This window comes from Dasypus novemcinctus, chromosome 12 (genome assembly GCF_030445035.2).
Source record: "Dasypus novemcinctus isolate mDasNov1 chromosome 12, mDasNov1.1.hap2, whole genome shotgun sequence".
NCBI classification, from domain to species: domain Eukaryota; kingdom Metazoa; phylum Chordata; class Mammalia; order Cingulata; family Dasypodidae; genus Dasypus; species Dasypus novemcinctus.
This window is the reverse complement of record NC_080684.1, coordinates 20,334,092-20,358,176: the sequence shown is the minus strand read 5'-3', so window position 1 is coordinate 20,358,176 and position 24,085 is coordinate 20,334,092. Positions and strand designations below refer to the sequence as shown.

Below are 24,085 nucleotides of genomic sequence, written 5' to 3'. Positions count from 1 at the left end.
CACAATTCTTTGAGAATGAAGCCTGTATTGCCCTCTGTTATGCCAGAACCAGCACCAGAACTGTGAGATAGCATCTGCAAGGCCACCAAGTTTTGGAATTATTTGTTATGAGGAACATGAGAATTAATATAGGTTTTTGCACATGTAAATTGAGTGCTGCCATAGCAAATACTTACATATTTAGCTGTGTTTTTGGAATTTGGCAGTTGGTGGAGGCTGGGAGGTTTTTGTGTACTAGGATAGAGAAAGACTAAATTGCCTGATGGGACAGTTGGTAAAATATGGTCTTTGAGGATGCTGCTTTGAATTGTTTAAAAAGAATGTAGGAATGAGTTATTGAAAATTGGGAAAATGGATCCTTGTTATATAATGGCACAAATTTGAGTGACCATTAGTGACCCCCAATTAGATATGCAGATTCATTCTAAATACCATAAAACTTCCACATGGCAAATCATAGAAATTTTCATAGGTTGTCCCCACAGTCAAGGAGTGGTCAATGTATGGGGAGAAATAGCAGGTGTTCAAGATCACCGGGGCTATCTTAGAATCCTGCCCATCACATACTACATGGCAAAAGTATTTTTTTCTTGTTACAAAGAATACTTACAACTCAGTATTAAGATGACAAAATTAAGTAAATATGGGCAGAATATTCAAACAATCAATGTATGAAAAGATATAAAATTGGCAATAAATTCATCCAAAAAAGCTCAACATCTAAAATAGAGAAATGCAAGGCAATGCCAGAATGAGATGCTCTTCAAACCTGTATTAATCAGGGTACTGTAGGGAAGAAAACAAACAGGAGATATCTGTAAATGTTATGAGATTTTGTAAAATTGTCTCATGCAACTGTGAGGATACATGAGTCCAAATTCCATAGGACAGGCTGTAAGGTGGGAACTCTGACAAAGGTTTCTTTTATGAATTAGCCAGGAAAATCTGACTGGCTGAAATAGAGATGGAAATTCTCTCCTTTGACTGTTGAAATCATCACTTCACCTTTTAAGGCCTTCAGCTGATTGAATGAGGTAATCTCCTCAGTTGACTGTAGATATAATCAATCAAAATACAATCAACTTATTAATGATTTAAGTCCATGAAATGTCCCCACAGTAATAATTAGGCCAGTGCTTGTTTGATCAAATGACTCAGCGTCATTACCAGACCAAGTTAACATATTAACCTAACCATCACAGTCCACCCCTTGTCAACTTAGCAGTCATAACACACTATCTTAAACCATACTTGATTTCTAAATAAAAAAATAACAGATATGATTTTGCCTAATAATACTCAACTGCCCTGCGTAAAACTGGAAAAAAATTAAATCTCTCCAAAATATGGTTCAAGTTCTTGGTTAACAGTTACTCTTTTTTTTTTTAAAGATTTATTTATTTATTTATTTCTCTCCCCTTCCCCCCCCACCCCAGTTGTCTATTCTCTGTGTCTATTTGCTGCATTTTCTTTTTCTGCTTCTGTTGTTGTCAGTGGCACGGGAATCTGTGTTTCTTTTTGTTGCGTCATCTTGTTATGTCAGCTCTCCGTGTGGACGGCACCATTCCTGGGCAGGCTACACTTTCTTTCACGCTGGGCGGCTCTCCTTAGGAGCACACTCCTTGCGCTTGGTGCTCCCCTATGCGGGGACACCCCTGCACGGCAGGGCACTCCTTGCGCGCATCAGCACTGCGCGTGGGCCACCTCCACATGGGTCAAGGAGGCTCCGGGTTTGAACTGCGGACCTCCCATGTGGTAGACAGATGCCCTAACCACTGGGCCAAGTCCACTTCCCTAATATTCACTTTTAAACTTGTTATTCTATAACTTTAATATTATGGTATGAAAATAATGCAACTTATGTCTTATTCAAAGGGGATAAGATAGAGAATAAAACAAAGATATTTTCTTGATGTACATATGGATACTTACTCATAGACAATAAGGAAGAACTATTTATGAACATTGACATCCTCATTTCTGTACCTGGTCATGTGGTTGTAGTTTTGTATTTCTATCTACCTTCTTCCGCTACCCATTACATGTTGCCATATGATTTTTAAATGATTTTTAACCATTAGGTCTGGCAATTTTTTTATAATAACCCAAAATGGCAAATGATATATATGTCCATCAGGAGGTAAAAGAATGTGAATCCTCTCTAATTCCTATGTGAATTTTTTGTAACCTAAAGCTTTTTGGAAAATAAAGTGAAAAAAATAAGGCAATAGGGACCATACAGAAGAAATTGTCTATATATATATATATATAAGATAAAAAATCTTATGGTAGTGAAAGGCACAATGCAAAAAAATATTTTAATGCTTAATTTTATTGTTATATATTATGATCTTGTTGAATTTGTTTTTTGGATTAGAGAAGGGTTGCAGCTGTGGCAGGGGATGATCACTGGTGTGGGGTGTTGATTGTGTGGAGGGGTGCACTGGGGAAGACCTCTATGGAGTGGGGGCATGTTCATTTGTTTATGGAGTGTTGTCTTGGTGGATAAGACTCACAAAATAACTGGCATAATGTGGAATTCCCATCCTGGGAATTACTGCTACATTCCCTAATGGAGTGCCAAGACTCTTCGGAGTACATAGATAGTGTCTAGTGAAGGAGGACAGAACAATAAGCTGGTGTCTTGATACTGATGCCTGGGCTTATGGACCATGTTCTTGTGAAATTGAAACTTAACCTAATAATATATATTGCCTAATAGTTTGCCTCCTGAAGGTCTCTTTGTTGCTCAGGTGTGGCGTCTCTCTAAGCCAAACTTAGCATATAAATTCACTGCCTTCAGTCTGATGTGAGACATAACTCCTAAGGATGAGCCTCCCTGGCACAAGGAATTGTTACCAACTAGGAATGAATCTGGAGAAAAACCTGGACCAAAACAGGGAAATATTGAGTACAGGTGAGTTAGTTTTTTACAGGTGAGTTTTTCTGTCTAGGAGATTTCAGGATGAGTCAGGTCATTCTAAGGTTGTGCTGTGTGTGTCTCAGGAGGTTCTCACTAAACCTCACAGAGAATGGTGCCTCAAGCAGGTGTGCTCCTGAGGCATATGGAGACATGTAGACACTTTGAGCAGGATAGACAACCCATGAAAATTGACACTCTGCTGATGAAACTTACCTTGAAATATATGATGATGCATTTCTCCAATGTATCAGAGTTAGACTCATTTGTAATTTTCCTATGCATGGTTCTTCTGTCCCTTTTATTTGAACCTATCATTAGCACTATACCTGTTAAATATATGTCCCAGAAGCTTGGATGTTTGTTCATTTCATATGCCAGTTGGGCCCTGAATCTCAACAGAATTGCAGCCAACACCTGCTCTTCAGTTCATTGGACACACCCAGGACAACTAACAAAAGGATAATGATGGACAATGCCTATCCCAAAATACAGAGAATATCTGGAACTGCATGCAAGACAGTTCAGTCATCTGCTGCATGAGATCTAAGTCTTGTCTCAGTTGAGAGCAGAGACAGTGTCACCATCCCCAAATCTTTAAGACTGATGAATGAACAAATGTAAGGGGAAATGCAAATGTGAACTATAGTAGACTTATTATTCTAGTAATGAAATAACTTGTAAGACTGATATAAAGATAGTGATTAGCAGACTTTCTTAGGGGAGAGACAGGGAAGAATAGGTGTAACGAGGGCATTTTTGGGACATTAGAATTGTTCTGCATGATATTGCAATGGTAGATACAGATCACTACACATTTTGTCAAAACCTCTAGAATTGCATGGTGCAAAGTTTAAACCATAATGTAACCTACCTACCATGGTTAGTAAGAAAAGCTTCAGTATTTGTTCATCAATTGTAACAAATGTACCACACTAATGAAATGTTAATGGAGTAAAGTGAGGGAGGCAGATGTGGTAAGGTATATGGGAATTTCCTATGTTTTTGATGTAACATTTATGTAATCTAAAGCTTCTTTCAAAATAAAGAACAAAAAGGAGTTAGGATAGACATTTCTCTTTGACTATGATAGTGTTTCCTATAGGGGACTTGTTCTGGTTGTTGATCCCTTGATGATGGATCTCCTGAGAAAATTAAACATTGGTATACCTAAGAACTATGCATTTTAGCTATGTATGTCATACTTGCAAAAAAGAAATCAAAATAAAGACTCTGTTCAAAATTGCCTTAGAAAATCAGTGACAGTCATTTCATAGGACCAACTCTAATCAATGACTGAGGAAAATATATGCTTTGCATTTTTACACACTAGTTGATTGTGATCAATAAACTTGTTTAATTAAAATCTCTATATATAGAGTTCTGCAAAAGTGGCATCAGATTAGGCAGGGCAGACTCATCTTTCTCATAAAAACAATAGAGAAATGGCTAAAATATGTCCATGGGACCTGCTTTGGGGATCAGCAGATCAGGACAGTGCTACACAACTCCTAGTCTGGTGAGGATAGAGAGACAAAGAATCTGAAACTGCATATGTGAGTTATCAAACCTGCACAGTGGCCAGGAAGGGCTCCCATCCTCCACCCCCAAGATATTAAGTTGGATTAAACATGTAGCTCACTGCAGCTGATGGAAGGGGAAAAGATGTCTTCATCCCTCTCAGTTTTTACAAAGGAAAAAAGAGGTGGAGTCAGGGGGTTTCTCTTCAGTGAACTATGCCAGCAGAGCCTGATTTGAATCTTGGCTCTGGTCAGTCCAGAAACACAGGAAACCAGAGGTTGAACGAAACACCTGCATTAAAAGGTGAGTCGATGAGTGCCAACTGCTGGCTATACTGGAAATTGTATGGAGAAAAACTGTTTTTATTTCTCTTAAACCAACGCCTGGGAGAAAATCTGTGTCCTATTAGTGAGACCCTGGCCTGATTTTGAATGCTTAATCTGGACAAATTTAAAGACTTAGAATAAGTTGAACCAAATATTCAAAGAAAGGTGTGGGAAAAAAATGCCAGGCAAGAGAATTTTGTCTTCTGAATAAATTCAACAACATATTCAGGTGTATAGAAATCAGCAAAAAATGACAAACTTACTAAGAAATAGGAAGAGATTACCGAACCAAAGGAACAAACCAAATATTTTGAAGAAATTCTGGGTTTAAGACAATTAATAACTGATAATCACACAAATCTCCTAAATCAACTCAAAGAATTTAAAGAAAATGTGACTAAAGAGATAAAGAATATTATGAAAACCCTGGGTAAGCATAAAGTACAAACTGAATGCCTGCAAAGAAAAGTAACAGAGCTTAGGGGAATGAAAGACACAATGGATGAGATTACAAATACATTAGAGGGGGAAGCAGCTGTGGCTCAATCAGTTAGGTTCCCATCTACCCTATGGGAGGCTGTGGGTTTGTGTCCCGGGACCTCCTTGTGAAGGCAGGCTCGCCCGCGTGCTGCAGAGTGCTGCCTGGCCCACAAGAACCGTGGTGAGCTGACTCAGGAAGGTGACGCAACAAAAAAGGGAGACAAGCAAAAAAAACAACAACACAGAAGAGCATGCAGCAAATGGACACAGAGAGCAGACGGCAAGCCAGCCACAAGGAGAGAGGGGAAATAAAATAAGTAATAAATACAGACACAGAAGAATGCACAGTGAATGGACACAAAGAGCAGACAGCATGCAAAAAGCCACAAGGGGGGAAGGATAAAAAATATAATAGAAGCACATGTGATGGTTGAGTTAATGTGTCAACTCAGCCAGGTGATTCTGCCCAGTTGTTTGGTCAAGCTAGTACTGGGCTAACTGTAATGCAAGGACATTTATAGACTTTAGTTACCAGTGAGTTGATTGCATAGATGGCTGATTACATCTACAATAAACCAAGCAGATTGACTTCAGCAATGAGTGCTGTTTTATCCAATCAGTTGAATGCCTTAAAAGGGGAAATGATTTCAGAATTCAGAGAGAATTTTCCTGCATGAAATCCACCAGCCAACGTTTCCTATGAAGTCTCCAAGGATCTTTATTGGAGCCCCTGGTTTGCAGCCTGCATGCAGTACTTGGACTTGTGTATCAGCGTGATCATATGAGAGAATTTTATAAAATCTGATATTATTTACAGATATTTCTTGTTGATTCTGTTTCCCTAGAGAACACTGACTAATATATCTTGGTACCAGGAGCAGTTCTTGAGGAACAGAATCTTAAACATGGGATTTCTGAAGTGGTTATGGGGTTTTGAAAGTGGTTCTATACTCTAATTGCACGTAAGGTTCGAAGACTCCCTTTCTAATAAACAAAGGCCACTGCCAGTTCATGTCACGATTTCCCAATGGAGATATGCAAAATAACATCACTGGATTCCCCTACTCCCATGCCTATAAGAGGCAAGGATTTGGGTGAGAGTGTTTTCAACAACTTAAAAGAATTTCGTGAAATCAAAAAGTACATTAACGTTGGCTGGCTGGTCCTAGATACTCTGGATACAGGTACAAAAGAAAAGGATGAGCTAAAGCCTTCAGATTTGCAACTTAAATGCAGCATGAATGAAGCAAAAGTTTCTATACATGCTCTGAAAAAAATATTGTTTCATGTAGCCACAGACTTAAGATCTTTGAAAACAGACCCAGAATCTCATTGTATGAGTATCAGTTACAAAGGAAACTAAAATCTCAACTTTGCAGGGTATCTGCTGTTAAAGTGAAGGCATTGATTGGAAAGGAGTGGAACCCTGAGGATTGGGGTGGTGACATAAGGGATAATGATGATATTGGTGGGGACATCGGAAATCTAAATTCTGCTGAGACTTTGCCACATTAACCTGTAATGGCCTGCCCTCTAGATAACACCTCCAGCCTCCCTAGCCTCCAGCCTGCACCATGAGGTGTGTACTGGCCAAACTACAGCCTGCACTACCCAACAACGAGCCTGCTCCAGGGAGTCTAGAACTCCTTCCAGGCATGAGACAGGCACCAGGCAAACTCCAGCCTGCACTGCCCAACATCCACCTTGCCCTGAGGAATCTGCCTTCCAACCCCTGCCTGAAGAGATTAATCCTGCCTCACCAGAAGAAAATGCAAAGGAATGCCCTGAGGTCAGCACCTTGCAAGCTGTTTCTAATTTTCTCCTTACTCACCCTCTTCACCCCTCTTCTCTTCAATACTTATTACCAGACTAAAATGACACCAAGTCCCCAAAGGCAAACAACTGCATGAGTTTTCCAACTTATATAGACAGAAATCAGGGGAATATGTATGGGAATTGATACTAAGGGTATGGGATAATGGTGAGAAGAATATAGAGTTGGATCAGGCTGAATTTATTGATATGGGTACACTAAGCAGAAATTCTGGATTTTACCTGTAGCTCAAGGGGTTAGAGTAAATTCTAACAGTTTATTTGAGTGACTAACTGACTCATGGACCAAAGATAGCCTAGTATGTCAGAGGTTGAGGTGTGTGATTTACCATGGTATACAGTAGAAGAAGAATTCAAAGGCTTAGAGTGATTGGAATGCTAGAATAGATTTATCATTTAAGACCTGCCCACCCACTCCACTGATGTCCAGAGGACACACCTTTAACCAGGACTGTGAGGAATAAATTTGTAAAAGTAACTCTTATCTTCTCTGAAGATCTCTGTGATTGCTTTTCTCTGTAGTCTAGATATTACTGTAGGAACTGCTGTAATGGAACTAGAATCCTTGAATATTATGAGGATGATTGGATCTTGGGCTGGTAAAACTTAAGTATCAGCAGTTAATCGACAAAGACAAGGTGGGCATGGCTACCATAATGAATGGCAGACTCAAAGCAGCAATCAAAATAGTCTGAGTTGCATAGAGTTATGGCATTCACTAATAGATCATGAGGTTCCTAGAAGTGAAAGAGGTGGGCATTCTACTAAACTTATACTTGATCTGTATAAGTAGAAGAGTTCAATGTCAAATGGACAAAACTCTAACTTGAATTACAGACACAGTGTATCTCGGCCCCTTAATCAATTCACTGACTTGAGGCAATTTACAGACCCAGAACCCCTAGAGTGAAGAGAAAGCCATGTCCCCTTGAGGAAGGATCCTGTTACACTGCCAAAAATGTATGCTATTACTCTATCTCCCAGCTTTCCCCAAGGAGATCTATAGGCCTTTACCAGAGTAACTGTGCATTGTGGAAAAGGAAATGATTAAACATTTCAGAGATTATTAGACATTGGCTCAGAAGTGACATTAATTCTAGGAGATACAAAATGCCACTGTGTCCACCAGTCAGAGTTGGGGCTTATGGAAGTCAGGTGATAGATGGAGTTTTAGTTCAGTCCATCTCACAGTGGGTCCAGTGGGTCCCTGAACCCATTTTGTGGTTATTTCCCCAGTTCCAGAATGCATAGTTGGAATAGAAATACTCAGTAACTGGCAGAATCCCCACATTGGATCCCTGGCTTGTGGCATGATGGCTGTTATGGTAGCAAAGACCAAGCTGAAGCCACTAGAACTGCCCCTACCTAGAAAAACAGTAAATCGAAAGAAATACCAGATTCCTGTATGGATTGCAGAGATTATTGCCATGATCAAGAGTTTGAAGGATGCAGGTGTTGTGATTCCCACCACATCCCCATTCATCTCTCTTATTTGGCCTGTGCAGAAAACAGAAGGATTTTGGAGGATAGCAGTAGATTATCAAAAAATTACCCAGGTGGTGAGTCTAAATTGCAGCTGTTGCCCCAGATGTGGTATGGAATCTTGAACAAATCAACATATCTCCTGGTACCTGGTATGCAGCTATTGATCTGGCAAATGCTTTTACCTCAATTTCCATTAGTAAAGACCACCAGAAACAGTTTACTTTCAGCTGACAATATCAGAAGTGTACCTTCACTGTTCTGCCTCAGGGGTATATTAACTCTTCAGCTCTATGTCATAATTTTGTGTGGCGGGAACTTGATCATATCTCCCTCCATCAAGACATCATACTGGTCCATTATATTGATGATATCGTGTAGATAGGACCTAGTGGGCAAAAGTAGCAATGACTCCAGACTCATTTGTAAGGTATTTGCATGATAAAGGATGGGAGATAAATCCAACAAAAATACAGGGGCTTTAAAGTGAAGGATAAGCTATTGCATCTGGCCTCTTCTATGACCAAAAAAGAGGTAAAACGCTTATTTGGTTTATTTGGATTTTGGAGACAACACATTCCTCATTTGGATGTACAACTGCAGCCCATCTACAGAGTGACCAGAAAAGCTGCTAGTTTTGATTGGGGGCTGGAAGAAAAGCAGGCTCTGCAACATTTCCAGGCTGCTGTACAAGTTGCACTACAACTTGGGCCATATGATCCACCAGATCCAATGATGCTGGAACTGTCAGTGGCAAATAGAAATGTCACCTGGACCCTTTGGCAGGTCTCTATGGGAGAATCACAACACAGACCCTTAGGATTTTGGAACAAAGCCCTGCCATCCTTTGCAGACAACCATTCTCCTTTTGAGAAATAGCTTTTGGTCTGTTACAGAGCCTTAGTATAGACTGAATGATTAATCATGATTACCATGAGACCTGAGTTGCCTATCACGAGCTGGGTATTGTCTGACCCACCAAACCATAAAGTTGGGCATGCACAGCAGCTCTCCATAATAAAGTGGAATTGGTATATACAAGCTAGGGCTCATGCAGGTCCTGAAGACACAAGTACGTTACATGAAGTAACCCAAATACCCATGGTCATCATCACTGCCATGTTACTTTCTCTTCCTGAACCAACAGTTTTGACTTCTTGGGGAGTCCCTTACAATCATTTGACTGAGGAAGAGGAAACTCAAGCCTAGTTTACACCTGGTTCTACATGATATGCATGTTCCACCCATAAGTGGCAGAACTTCGACCAGTGCACCTGGTTGTTCATTTTGCTTGGAAGAAGAAATGTCTGGAGGTGAATTTGTACACTGATATATGGGCCATTGGCAGTGATTTGGCTAGATGGTCAGGGAGTTGGAAGGGACATTTTTGGAAAGTTGGTGACAAAGTAGTCTGTGGGAGGTATGTGGACAGGCATTTCTGAATGGGCAAAAACCATGAAAATATTTGTGTCTTACATAAATGTTCTCCAGAGGGTGATTCAGCAGAGGAAGATTTTAATAACCAAGTGGATAAGATGACAGATCTGTGGCTAATGCTCAGCCTCTTTCCCAGTCTCTCCTGCTGTTGCCCAATGGACTCATAATCAAAATGGCCATGGACGTAGGGCTGGAGGCTATGCATGTTCTCAGGAACATGACTTGGCTATAGCCACTGCTTAGTGCCCAGTCTGTCAGCAGCACAGACCCACAGTCAGTCCCTGATATGACACCATTCCTAAGGTGATCAGCCTGCTACCTGGTGGCAGGTTGGTTACATTGGAACACTTTCATCATGGAAGGGGCATTGATTTGTTTTAACTGGAATAGGCACATACTCATGATATGGGTTTGCATTTCCTGCACACAATGCTTCTTCCAAAACTACCATCCATGGACTTAACAAATGTCTTATCCACTGCCATGGCACTCCACACAGCATTACTTCTGATCAAGGAACACATTTCACAGCAAATGATATGCATGAATGGGCACATGCCCATGGAATTCACTGGTCTTACCCTGTTTTCTATTATCCTGAAACAGCTAGATTGATATTTGGTGGAATGGCTTTTTGAATACTCAATTATGGCACCAACTAGGTGGCAATACCTTGCATATCTGGGGCAAATGTATTTTATCTGATATTAGTATTGCTACTCCAGCTTTTTTATGTTGCTATTTGCGTGGGATACCTTTTCCCCAACATTTCACTTTCAACCTGGTTATGTTCTTATGTCTTAGGTGAGTCTCATCTAGATATCCTATAGATGGCTCATATTTATGCATGCATTCTATCAGTCTATATTTTTTGATTGAGGAAATCAGGCCATTAACATTCAATGTTATTACTGTAAAAGCATTACTTACTTCATTATTTTGTCATTTGGCTTTCAGTTGTTACATCTTACCATTGTCTGTCTTTTTACCCTTTAATTTACTTTTCCTAATAATCTTCATTTCTACATTCTTCTCCTAATCTCTTTCCCTTGTTTTTTCCTTTGAGGCTGTAGCACTTCCTTTAGTATCTCTTATAATTCTGATCTTTTGCTAACATACTCTATCAGGTTTGTTTGTCTTTGAGCTCACCCTCATTTTTGAAGTTCAGTTTTATGGGATAAAGATTTCTTGGTTGGTAGTTTTTCTCTTTCAGTACCTTAAATATATCATATCACTTTCTTCTCTCTTCCAAGGTTTCTGATGTGAGGTCAGCATTTAATCTTTTGTATTTTCCCTTGTATGTGATGCTTTGCTTTTCTCTTGCTGCTTTCAGAATCCTCTCTTAGTGTCTGATATTTGTCATTATGAATAGTACATGTCTTGGAGTAGGTCTGTTCAGATTTATTCTGTTTGGGCAGTGTTGCCCTTCTTGGATATTGATGTCTTTCATAAGGGTTGGGAAGTTTTTGGCCATTATTTCTCAAATATTCTTTCTGTCCTTTTACTTTCTTTTCTCCTTCTGGGACACTGATAATTCATATATTTGTGTGTTTCATGTTGTCATTCAATTCGCTGAGACAGTTCTGTTTTTCTATTCTCTTCTTTTTCTGATCTCCTGTCTTTTTCAGTTTGGATGCTCAGTCTAATTCTGTCTTTGAACTATTCAAATCTGCTCTTATGTGCCATGTTAGTCAAGATTCTCTAGAGAAACAGAATTAACAGGAGATATTTGTAAATAGTATGAGATTTTATAAAATTCTCTCAATAGACTGTAGGGATGCACAAGTCTGAATTCCACAGGCAGGCTCCAAACCATGGGCTCCAAAGAAGGTCATTGATGAGTTCACAGACAATGTTGACTGTCAGATTTCAAGGTGGAAATTTCTCTCTGAATGTCAAAATCACTTCCTCTTTTAAGGCATTCAACTGATTGGAAAAAACACTCATTGCAGATACCAATCTCCTTGGTTGATTGTAGATGTAACCAGCTATCTATGCAATCAACTCACTGGTGACTAAAGTCCATAAGTGTCCTTTATTACAATTATCCTGGTGCTTCCTTGACCAAACAACTGGGCACAATTACCCGGCCAAGGTGACACATTAACCTAACCATCATAGTTTACCCCTTGTCAACTTGGCAACCATACACATCACTTTAGTTTCTAAATAACAACAATAACAGACGTGCATATATATATTTCCACCTCATAATATTCTCCTATCCTGCATACAATCAGAAATGCATTAATTCCCTTTAGTTTATGGTGCAAGTTCTTGGTTAATATTCACTCTTAAACTTGACATCCTTAAACATTATGTCATGAAAGTAATATAACTTATCATATGAAAAAGGAAAAGGTTAGGTAAGGAAACAAAGATATTTGTTTTATGTACATACACAATCATACTCAACAAAACAAGGAAGAAAGATTCATGACCATTATAGTCCTTACTTGTTAACTGGTCATGTGATCAAAGTTCATATTTTCCACTACCTTTTTCCATAACGTATTCCATGTTCCCAATACCTTCAGCAAGCATCTCAGCTGGCCGTGGTTCTCTACCTGATGGTGTGACCCAAACTTTCATTCTTGAATATTTTAGGCCATTGTCAGTCCTACTTGGCTTGGGTTGTTGCAATTTTCCATTGACTTTAATTACAAGACATGGCATTACTAAGAGACACCTTAGAGGATCTCCTGTATTCCAGGCAAACTCTTCTCTACCCCCATTATATAGATGCAGTCTTATTTCCCCTTGATAGTCTGGAACACACACCCCAGCCAGTACATTAATCCCCTTCTGTGCCCATTGATTCAGAGGTAAGAGGATCCCAAAGTGGCCAGGTGATAGTCTTAGCTTCCAGTTCAATGGAATAGTTGTATTCCCTGGTGGAAGCACTCCTTTTGCAACTAAGACCTGTAGACCAGTAAAGCCTAAGTTTGCAGTGACAAGAAACTAAAATTTTCCTAATGGATCTCTAGGGGTAATAGTGAGTGGTACCACTCCCATTTCCACCCTTTGATTCCTGGACCCATGAGTCCTGGCTATGGGAGAAACAACACCATAGAGCAGCTGCTGATTTAGAGCATACAGTCTCCCAGAGAACTTTCCACAGCTCTGCAAAGTATTGTCACCTAGTTGGTGCCGTAATTGAGTATTCAAAAGGCCATTTCACCAAATATCAATCTAGCTGCTTTAGGATGATAGGGAACAGGGTAAGACCAGTGAATTCCACGGACATGTGCCCATTCTTGCACATCATTTGCTGTGAAATGGGTTCCTTGATCAGAAGTAATGCTGTGTGGAATGCCACACATCCCCCCCCCCCTTTTTTTTACCAGTTCTGTACAAATTAAATTTCAGCTTTCCATTCTCTTATCTCATTGTATTTTTGGTGACCATTATTCATGTTATTAACTTCATGAGTATATGCAATATATTTAGTTCATATTAGTGCAGTCATGTATTATTTGTCCTTTTGTGTCTGGCTTGATTCACTCAACATAATGTCCTTCCAGTTCATACATATTGTCATATGCTTTACAACTCAATTTCTTCTTATAGCTGCATAATATTCCACTTTGTGTAACCACCACAATTTGTTTATCCATTCATTGGTTCATGTACACCTGGGTTGTTTCCATCTTTTGGCACTCATGAATACAGCCACAAACAAACAGAATCTAAGAGTTTACAAAAAAGAACTCACCCTTGCAGGAAACATTACAGGAATCCTTAAAGCTTCAAGGGAGAGTGAGTCTTGGAGGAGAATAAAGAAGAGAGAATAGCACAAAGGATAACTAAAAGAGTAAGTAGTCAAAAATAAGATATGACATGTGAAAACCAAAGAATAAAGTGGTGGAAGTAAAGAATGCATTTATAGTAATGGCAGAGATGCCTCTATGCAGTGGTTCTACCTGAACTCTAGTCTGTGAAAGCTGGATTTGTGTTTCTTGAAAATGCATCTTGAGTTTCTTAAAAAGTCCACTCTTCACAGTAATGCACTGGGGAAGAGACCCTTGGTTAGCATCTACGCCTGAGCCTCAGACCCCTTCTTACTGGCAGTTTGGTTTTCTATTACTGCTTTTTTTTTCTTTGAGGTAACAGGATCGGGGACTGAACTTGGGACCTCGTATGTGGGAAGCTGGCACCAAGCACTGAGCAACATTGGCTCCTGTGCGTTGTTTTTTTCATTTGTTTGGTTGTTGTTTTTTGTTTGTTTGTTTTTAGGAAGCACCAGGAACCAAAGCCAGGACCTCCCAAGCAGGAAGCAGGTGCTGAACTGACTGAGCCACATTTGCTCCTCTGTAGCTGCTTTTGCCTGGAGGTAAAAATCTGGGAGAAGGTTCATCCAGAGAGGGCTTTTCCGAGTCCATATTTCCCAGACAAAACATGGTGAGTAGAGCAGTTCCAAAGTGCCCTGTGGAAGGTACCAGGAAGGATTTGGAACATCGCTTTGACTGAAAGAGCTGGTGACAGACTTTGGTTTAGTCAGATATCATTTGGGCTCCTAATGTGTCTGATATAAGTCCAAGGGAAATCACTTTAGTAGATTTAGTAGATTTAGTAGATTAACAGCACATGTTAAATGGAAGCAGGATATTTGTTCAAGTAGCTGGGCAGGGTCCATCATGTTAGATGAGATGTGGTAAAGAAAAACTAATTGGGCCATTCAGACAGCAGGAACCCCTTGACTTTGTAGCTTTTTAATCTGAGTCTACTTTAAAGTAGGTTTGAGTGGTCTGAACAAAGGACACTGACTCACAATTGTGTCCATCAGGGTCACAAGGTAGGGTAGAGTTGGTCCTCATATTACTTTTCCTGTATAAGTCTCAAAGAGGTTTCTGTTCTCTTGCTCAAGAGAAATTTATCTTTCAGGATTCAATCCATTGAAGTTCAAATATCTGATTACTTTTAAAAATAAATTTCAATGTAATATTTGCAAAAAAATCCCTAAACCCTTAAAAGGTGGAGACGCTAATATTGTTTCTGGGTAAGCAAGAATGGTGTCCTCTGTCGGAAATCATCCTTTTGAAATTTCTGCCATGTGTAGTTGTGATCTGATAGGGCCAAAATCCAGCTAGCATCACCTTCAGAATTTCGATAGGCAATAGAAAAGAACATATTAATTGGCATTTTTCAAATTAAATATTATTAAGGATATAAATGATGGTTTTGGAGATTTGAAAATTTTGTGTTCTTATTTAATCTTATGGTTAATATAAAAGAGGAGAATATCCTCTCAAATGTCTCTGGAAATATAACACAATTAATATTTCATTAATTCAAAGCAAATTCAAATATCTCTGAAAGAGTATACCATCTACAAGTCATATTGTCTGCACTTGATAGAAAACGTTTAGAAAAAGAAAAGGAAAACAATGGATTAAATATCTCATCTCTCAAGGACCCTGGATTGCCTTTCTCCACAGCCACCAGTGCTTTTGACAGCTGCTCCTCCTTCATGGCCGTGGTCTTCACTTTCAGAGCCTTTTCCTTTTTACTGACGGTGCTGCTCAACGTTGTCCTTCTCTTTTTTGTCATCCAGCACTTTTAAGCATTTGATGAACTGAACCCTGATTACAAGAATCCTACAGGCCAGTGTAATACCCTCATCCCCCTGGTTCCTGCAGGACCTCATCCACGGTTCCTTGTGTTTCATGTTTCTTTGTGCAGCAGAACGGCTCATGCTGGGGCTGCATATGATCTTCTTTGGCATATCGTATTGGAGGTATAGGCGTAGACCAGCGAGGAGTGGCCCAAGCCTCTAGGACCCTACAACCATCATGAATGCAAATATTCCAGCATATTGTCAACAAGAAGCATGGTGCAATTAGCTTCTAATCTCCTAGGATTTATTTTTCTACCTCTGTGGCAAGATCTATGTGTTTTTGAACACTTAGAGCAACACATGGAAGATTTGATCTAGTAAAGCATATTCAAAAGCCACAAAATGAAGAGATTCCATCCAGCAACATCCTATTTCCAAGAGTTGCCTATGGAATCTGAACAAGTTACCTTAAAAATAACTTTTAAAAATTTATCCACATTCTTTGTGGACTTTCATGTTTTACTGGAAAAAGAATTTAATGGAATTACATATAAATTAATATAACTATATATTAATTAAATAAAATGTCAAACTTGTGTAGACAAGTTTGAACTTACACAGATTACTGAACAGCCATAGTCTTCTGAATGATTTCATTAATTACTAACAGTTCTTAGTCCACTGGAAACTTTTGTTTATAGGAACTTGTAGGGCTCATTTTGGATTTATTGGAATGCCACTACTTACAAATTAACTGTAGAGATCAGATACTTTGATGAAATGGAACTGTATATCTGACCTGTGGCAAACATCAGGAGGTCCTCACATACATGGAGTTGAACACATATGGATAAGTTTGCAAAAGTGAGTGATATATTTCCCCTTTGACTGGAGTATTATTCCTGTATATTTCATGAAAGAGAGACTTCCCATATTTCCATCAGATGACTGTATTTGCTTTTGTGCTTAAGCATCGATGAATATGATATTAAAATATATACTCTTCACTTATGAAAAGTGCATTTAAAAGTATTTTGAATTTATTTTTATTAGTAAGTAATTACTTATTAAGGATTTGGTTATTCTACTTTCTATTCCAAGCTGGTAGTATAAGCATTCCTAAGAATTTGCAAGTAACTTAGATTTTGAAATCTGAATTAGAGCGCACTGGATAACCTCCCTGCTGTTCTTTCATGAATTAAAATAAAATTGTGAAATTAAAGAATATATACATATAAAATTTTCCTTTCACATTAAAAACACTTTTCCAAAACAACAAAATAAATAAAAAATTTATAATATCTAAAAATAATTACTATTTAATGACAAGCAAATATAGGATGCCAATAACTATGACTCCAAGGCATCTGAATTCACTTCAAGAAGTGTGGACTAGATAAGCATGTTTAAAGAAATGAAGACTGGTTTATATGTTAAAAAAAAATGTCATCCAGCAGTTTGGCCAGTAGCAGAAGAGAAGCAGATATCCAAGATAGTTAAAAGCATGGGTTCTTAAGTGGTCCATGAGCTTGAATGGAAATTAATTAAAAACCATTATTCTTGTGGGGTCGTGTTGGTGCAGGTGTGATATATTTATTAAATAATACACAGTGTAGTGTGGACTTAGTAGGAGCTCTATGTTTTTTACCTTACTGGAAAAGGGGTACATGTAACAAAAAGGTTGTGGACTCTAATTATAAAGGAATGGCAAAGTATGATTGAACAGAGTATTATTGCGAAACTATGAAATGAGTCTTCTATGTAAACCAGTTGCATTAAAAATGCTATGTGTAGGACAAGAAAAGATAAAAACATGCAGCCAAAATAAAATAAAAACATGCAGCCAAAATAAAATAAGTTTTCTTGGCTGTATAAAATTATTTTCTTATTTCCTGTTAAATTAACAGTACTTACCATTTGAAATTTTAAATCAATATTTGTTTCAAAATATGTATATTAATAAGTGTTATGAATTCCTTTATTTTATAATTATGTTGAAAAATAAGATGAATTAGATTTTTAATTGTTTGTGTATCCACTGTGATCTTACACTCTGCTCTCAATAGGGCAAAACCTGATGATAAAGCAATGCACGTTAAATTGGTATAAATTTGAATAGGAAAATCAAGCAAATATGAGAGTATTTGTAAAAAAGGAAAACTATTTGAAACATCCAATTTTATTAGAGAATATATAAAGCAACACAAGTGATAAGTAGTTGTTGAACTGTGACATTGAAGAGGAAATTATTTTTGGCCCATAGGTGAAAAATAACTGGTGATAAGTTATTTTTATTCATAAGACATTTAGAAAAATTACTAATGGTAGAGTGTAAATGACTATGCCATTACAGAGTGATTATTAAGGAAAAATGAATTTTAAGAAAATGACCTCTTATTCATTGTACTTTGGTGATGGATAAAATTCAGAAAATTCAGGGACGTGGTGGAACGGGCATGCTGCAGAAGGCATTTTGAGGTTAGTGTGTGCCTGGTGTGAAAAGGGCAGCATGAAGTGGGAGGGGCAAAGAGAGGGAAGGAGAAGGTCACCAATCCTGCCTATTAGAGAGTTGAGAATCCACTTAGGTTCCCATATTTTAGGCCCACTCCCACATCATTTTCATCCTCAAGTCTTAATCTTTTACCTTAAAGTGGAGTTTTGGGGAAAATGTCTGTCTTTCACTGCAGCCCCAGGGAGTCCTTGGTTTAAAGTCTGGATCACGGCACATGCCTAACTAAAGGCAACCAGATGTTCAGCACTGCTCAGATGGCCTGACCTTGTAATTCCTGTTTTCCCTTTCTGACCCTTTCGCAGTTCGCTGAAACATTCTCTTTTCCTCCTCAAACTGTTTTGTCCTCTTGTATTCTAACATCTTGCTCAAGGAGCAAAAGACTTTCCTGCCAAATTGTATATTTTATGAAATGATAGCCTTGACATTTCTTTAAATTTACTTTCTAAGGGATGATACAAGCTCACTTCTTGTGAATCCTCTGATGGATCTCTCTTTTTTGAGTTGTCCTGTTCTAGGCCCAGAACTCTCTACTTCCAAATGTTCACTAACCTAATATTGCAATGCCCTCCACACCTTCTTTCAAGACTCAAGACCAACCAGCTAATTCTATATTCCCTATTCTGATGGTTTGGACACTTGGTGATTTTATTCCTTGTTTTCAGTGAAATTCATAGTAAAGAGAAACAAGATGATTATGACCCAACAATCCATGGAAACGGGCTGGGTTAATATTACTTAATACTTTGCTTTCCCTCTAAACCAGAATGAATCAGAACCATATTTTAAGTCATCCCCATATAGCACTGTACATTTCTAAGTTAAATTTCTGAATCCAATATCAGAGGAATTCAGGAAATTCTCCTATTGTCAATTCTCTGGATAACTTTCTCTAATAAACTATTTACACATCACCTTCTGCATGTGGTTAGTTAATATGGGAGATATTTTTTCAAAATCCTTCTTACAGCTGCTTTTACTTCATTGTTTTTCAGGCTATAGATGAGGGGATTCACTAAGGGAGTAACCACACTGTACTGTATAGAGAAGATCAACTCCAATGGTGAGCCTGAGGTTGGCATTAGATAGCGAACAAAACTTGATCCATAAAACAGGAGCACTGCAGTGAGATGGGAGGAGCAGGTGGAGAAGGCCTTGCTTTTACCTGAGGAGGAACTCATACTCAGGATTGTGGAGACAATGTAAGCATAAGAGAAGAAGATCAGTAAGCAGGTTCCGAGTGCATGTGGGACACTGGAGCAGAACAGTAAAGTAATATTGGTGGTGATATCTGAACAGGACAGGGAAAAGGGTGAGGGCAACTCACAGCTGTAGTGGGGGATGGAATCATCACCACAGAAGTCCAAGTTCATAGCAAGAAGGCTGTTGACAAATGCATCCAGAAAGCCTAGGCCCCAGGATCCCCACACCAGGCCCTTACAGAGCTGGTCACTCATCATCTGTCCATAGAGCAGAGGGTGACAGATGGCAACATAGCGGTCATAGGCCATCGCTGAGAGCAGGCAGGCTTCCGTGCCTCCAGACTCAAGCAGGAAGAAGACCTGAGCCAGGCAGCCCCCAACAGAGATGGTTTTTGTCTGATAAAGGAGATTCTCCAGCAGCTTTGGCACTGTGGCAGAAGAGAAGCAAAAATCCAGGAAGGAGAGGTGACTCAGGAAGAAGTACATGGGCGTGTGGAGCTGAGGATCTGCCCTGACAATCAGCAGCATCAACAGGTTCCCCATCAGGGTCAAGATATAAAAGACCAGGAATAGCACAAAGAGCAGAGCCTGGATACGCGGGTCGGTGGACAGTCCAAGGAGGACGAACTCAAGGATGGCGCTGTGGTTCCCCAAGGCCATTTAGTGATACTGCTGTCTAGAAATAAATTAGAGAGAGATTGTAACCTCTATTAGCTACATTCATTATTTAGGAGGTGTCTTTCTTCCTACTAACTTAGAGTTCCTGTATGCCCTCACTTGATTCCTTTGGATCCCTTCACCTGTGTTGATATTTTCTTTAAATTCTAACCTTGGATGAATAGCACCATGATATCACTTTATGGTCTACTTCAGAGATTGGTGAAGAAATTTATTAATATCCTCAATCAGGACTATGACTGAAAATATCTATTTTTTTTCCTTCATCTACAAATGTGCTTTAAAATATCCCTTACACCTTGTAGATTGCAGTGGACTTCTTAGAGAGGATGTTTCATACCTTGTCTTCTATTCTCTGACCTAGTCTCCTAGCCCTATTAAAAGCTAGTCATGATGATATTATTTTGATGATATTAGTTAGTCTTCTATTAGTTTTTCATGGGCACTTTCACATAAATTGCCTATTTCATCTGTGACAAAACTGAAATGTGTAGACACTATGGCATGAATGCACAGTATGGGTGTGCTTGAGTTTGTGTATTATATTGTGTTTGCTTTGAAGAATGGAATAGAAGGAATAAGGGAATAATTTTCTGCATCTATTTTTCTGTAGAGAAAATTGAGTATCAGATGTTATATAAATTTTCCAAATTGACCACGTGAACAGTCAAGGTTTGACTCTATTAGGAGGACCCAAGACAAGAGTTCATTCTACCAATCAGTGTCTTCCACTCAAGGTTTGGTCTTTCGTGTCATCTATCATTTGGCATCTATTGACTTTTGTGATTGTCGAGCTACTACCCTATGGAGAACCTCAATCCTGGAGGCATAGTAATGTGCTCCTCTCTATTTTGTTAATGTTACATTATGCCTGGCTTGGTAACTTCACAGTTTCTCTCCAAACCACTGACCTTTTAGTTTCCATGTAATCTGTATCTTTGTCATGATATGATGGTGACTGTTATTGGGGCTGCTCAAAGTTCTCACAATTACATTGAATTCTGTACAGCCATCCATCAACCCAAACTTGTCCTTTCTACCTATTATCTCAATATTAATATTGAATATTCACACAATTCCCCAACCTGTTGGATCTTCTTTGAGTCAGAATATTATCAGCTTTTCCTAGTAGGACAGTTCAAAACATAATGGCTCAAATAAATTCTAATTCAGCACTGAAGGAACACAACCTGCTAAAAAATTCTATTTTAAGTAAATCCTCTTATTTCTACATTTGCCAGATCCTATTGGATGCATAAAATTTCCATTGTGTCTAAACTAGCAATCAACCAAAATAAAACAAAAAATAAATTGAGGCCATTGTCTCTAACAATATGAACATTTATTCTTTGATATTTTCTGTCTGAATTAAATGGAAAATTCCTTTAATTAATTTGCTTTTTGTTCATGTTATTCTAATTTTTCCATTAAGAGGAATCACAGTGCTTTCACTTCTCACTGAAATTGACTAACTCAGCCCAGGTTCGTATTGGTTGGAAAAGGAGTATTCTGAATTTTTACAGTAAGAGGAAAGACCAATGAAGAAGTTAGTTTTGTGTGATCTTTCAAATGGAATCTGGATTTACCAATTTGCATTTGATAGAAATATAAATTAATGCAACTTTACAGATAAGCAGATATTGAACTTGGGGGTTATCCTAAAAATCATCCCATTCTGTCCTTTATTCCTTTATTCCATGTTTAAACACATGACAGCACCTCAAAAACATTCACGATATGAATATATTTTTTCCTAATAAATAATGAGGACAATGCTGATGATAATGAAGAAGATAATAGTAAACATCATTCCAAGCACTTTGCATGTATTAAGATACTTATTTCTCATGCCAATCTAATATGATATAGGGACCATTTACATCCTTGTTTTAAAAGATGTGGAATTGAGGCAGAAAACTGATAGTGAACTTGCCCAGTACCACAGAGGTAGAAATCAGTGGAGTTGGAATTTGAACCCAGCAGTTTGGCATGTAACTTATCACATCCTTCCCATGGAGGGAGGTAGTACAGAGACATTCCTTGAGCAAGAGATGTATAACAGGGTTTTTAACATTTTGTCGGTTTCAAGTTAATTTTAAAAAATTAATTTCAGAAATGCTGGAATTGATGAGTTATTTAGAATGTGAAGAGAAATGAATTCCAATTTTCCTTTAACCACTGAACATGAAAAAATACCCTACTTGACCAAAAATGGGGAAATTTCAATACATACACAGTATAAATCCCATAGGTTTGTGAAGCACTTAGATTAGGGTGTTGTGAAAATGACTGTGCAAGGAAGAATGACACCAATAAATTAAATTTTTTTCTTTATTATTTCTTACTTTTGTCCCTACTGCTATTTTCTTCAGCACCTACACTAGTCTGAACCTGCTTGAATATGAAGACAGTAGAATAGCTGAAAATTAACTTTCTATGGCACATCTAATTGGACCTAGAAAAGGACCAAAATCCACTATTTAAACTGATGTACCCTTTTCATTCCTTTCTTGGCTTTTATGCTCCAACTGCTGTATCCTTCCTTTATTATACTCCTAGGGCATGGAGAAATGCTGAGTTTGATGTCAGAGTGCACAGTATCTCTACTCCCATAAGCTAACGTTAGTTATTGATGCCAGAGGTTTTTTTCCAAGCTAGCTTCTCAAAGTAGCTGAACACTGAGACCAAAGTAATGGAAATGTGAGAGTCTGCATTGATTTGGGGGCTTATTTTCTATCACACAAAAGTCTATGAAAAGACGCAGGGTGAAAAGATGCCTGTCAGAGAAGCAGGAAGAGAAGACAAGACATGTGAGGAAAGAGAAAGAAATGATCAGGAGAGAGAGGGGAGGAAACTTTAATCAATCATAGAGGACAGGGGAAGGGTGTTATGGCTCCAAAAATTCTCTGCTGTTCTAGTCTTTTCCAGGGCCAGGAGTCTCTATGCTTAAAAGCACCAATTGTTTTTTGGCCCAATTACAGGAACTTTAGTTGATATTCCCTCTCTTGAGAAACCACAATAAAGACATTGCAATGGCTTACCCCAGAATCATCAGTACTTGCCTCCTTTGAGCTCTCTGCCTTGGTCCTGTCTCTCTCTCTCTCACACTCATCCTCAAAAAAAAAAAAAAAAAAAACCCAGAAAAGTTAGGAGTGCATCTATGAGAACTGTAGACTCAAACACAGGGGCATCATTTCGTTTAGTTAGTACTTTGTCCCTGAAAACTGTTGGACAAATCTGTGAAGTGAGTGATTCTCACATGTGTCCCTTCAGCAGGGCAGATATATGATTAGGCAGTTAGCAATGGGATGGCTGAAGCCTGATGTCCCAGGAGACAGAACCAATGTCTTTTGTTCTCTGAAGTCACAGGCTGAAACTCATATTTAGATTCATTAACACAACAAGCAGAAATATGTAGGATTCTCAGAGGATTCCATTCAGAATGGTATTTTGGAACTTTTATATTGAAGCTAAGAAAATGGATTGTTTCATGGTCTTTTAAATAGATACATGAGTGGCCACATCCTTCTGCTGTATATCTAATTTGGGAAAATTACAGGAGGGCTGTCCATTTAGTTTTATTTTATTTTTTAAATTTATTGAAGTATATCACTCATACATAAATATACATAAACAATAAGTAAACAGTAAGAGTTGTGAACTTACAAAACAAACATACATAACATCATACAGGACTCTTATACCTCACCCTACCACCACTACCTTGCATTGTTGTTAAAAATTTTAGATGAATGATTAAGGAAAATAGTCAAAATATTACTACTAAGCAAAGTATTTTTACCCAACCCACCCTCTTATTATTATTATCTTTATATCACTTATATATGAACATACATAAACAGTAAGTATATAGTAAAGTTGTGAACTTACAAAGCAAACATGCATAGCATCATACAGGGGTTCTATACATCAACCCTCCACCAACACCTTGCATTGTCATGAGATATTTGTTAAAAATTATGAAAGAATACTGTCAAAATCTTACTACTAACAGAGCCCTTATCTTACATTTGGTATATTTCCCCCCAACCCCATGAGCAAGGAGTGCACCCCGTAAGGAGAGCCGCCCAGTGCAAAAGAAAGTGCAGCCTGCCCAAGAATGGCACCACACACACGGAG

At 38.5% G+C, this 24,085-nt stretch overlaps 1 protein-coding gene across 1 annotated transcript; it reads right to left on the bottom strand.

The window, feature by feature from the left end:
• Positions 1-15,617: 15,617 nt before the first annotated feature.
• Positions 15,618-19,927, bottom strand: LOC101438932 (olfactory receptor 8S1-like). The gene is made up of 3 exons (XM_004468368.3): positions 19,034-19,927; positions 17,964-18,046; positions 15,618-15,780 (listed from the first exon to the last, which is right to left on the bottom strand). Exons 1-3 carry the CDS (start codon positions 19,925-19,927, stop codon positions 15,618-15,620), a joined length of 1,140 nt encoding a protein of 379 aa, XP_004468425.3.
• Between the last annotated feature and the right edge of the window lie 4,158 nt (positions 19,928-24,085).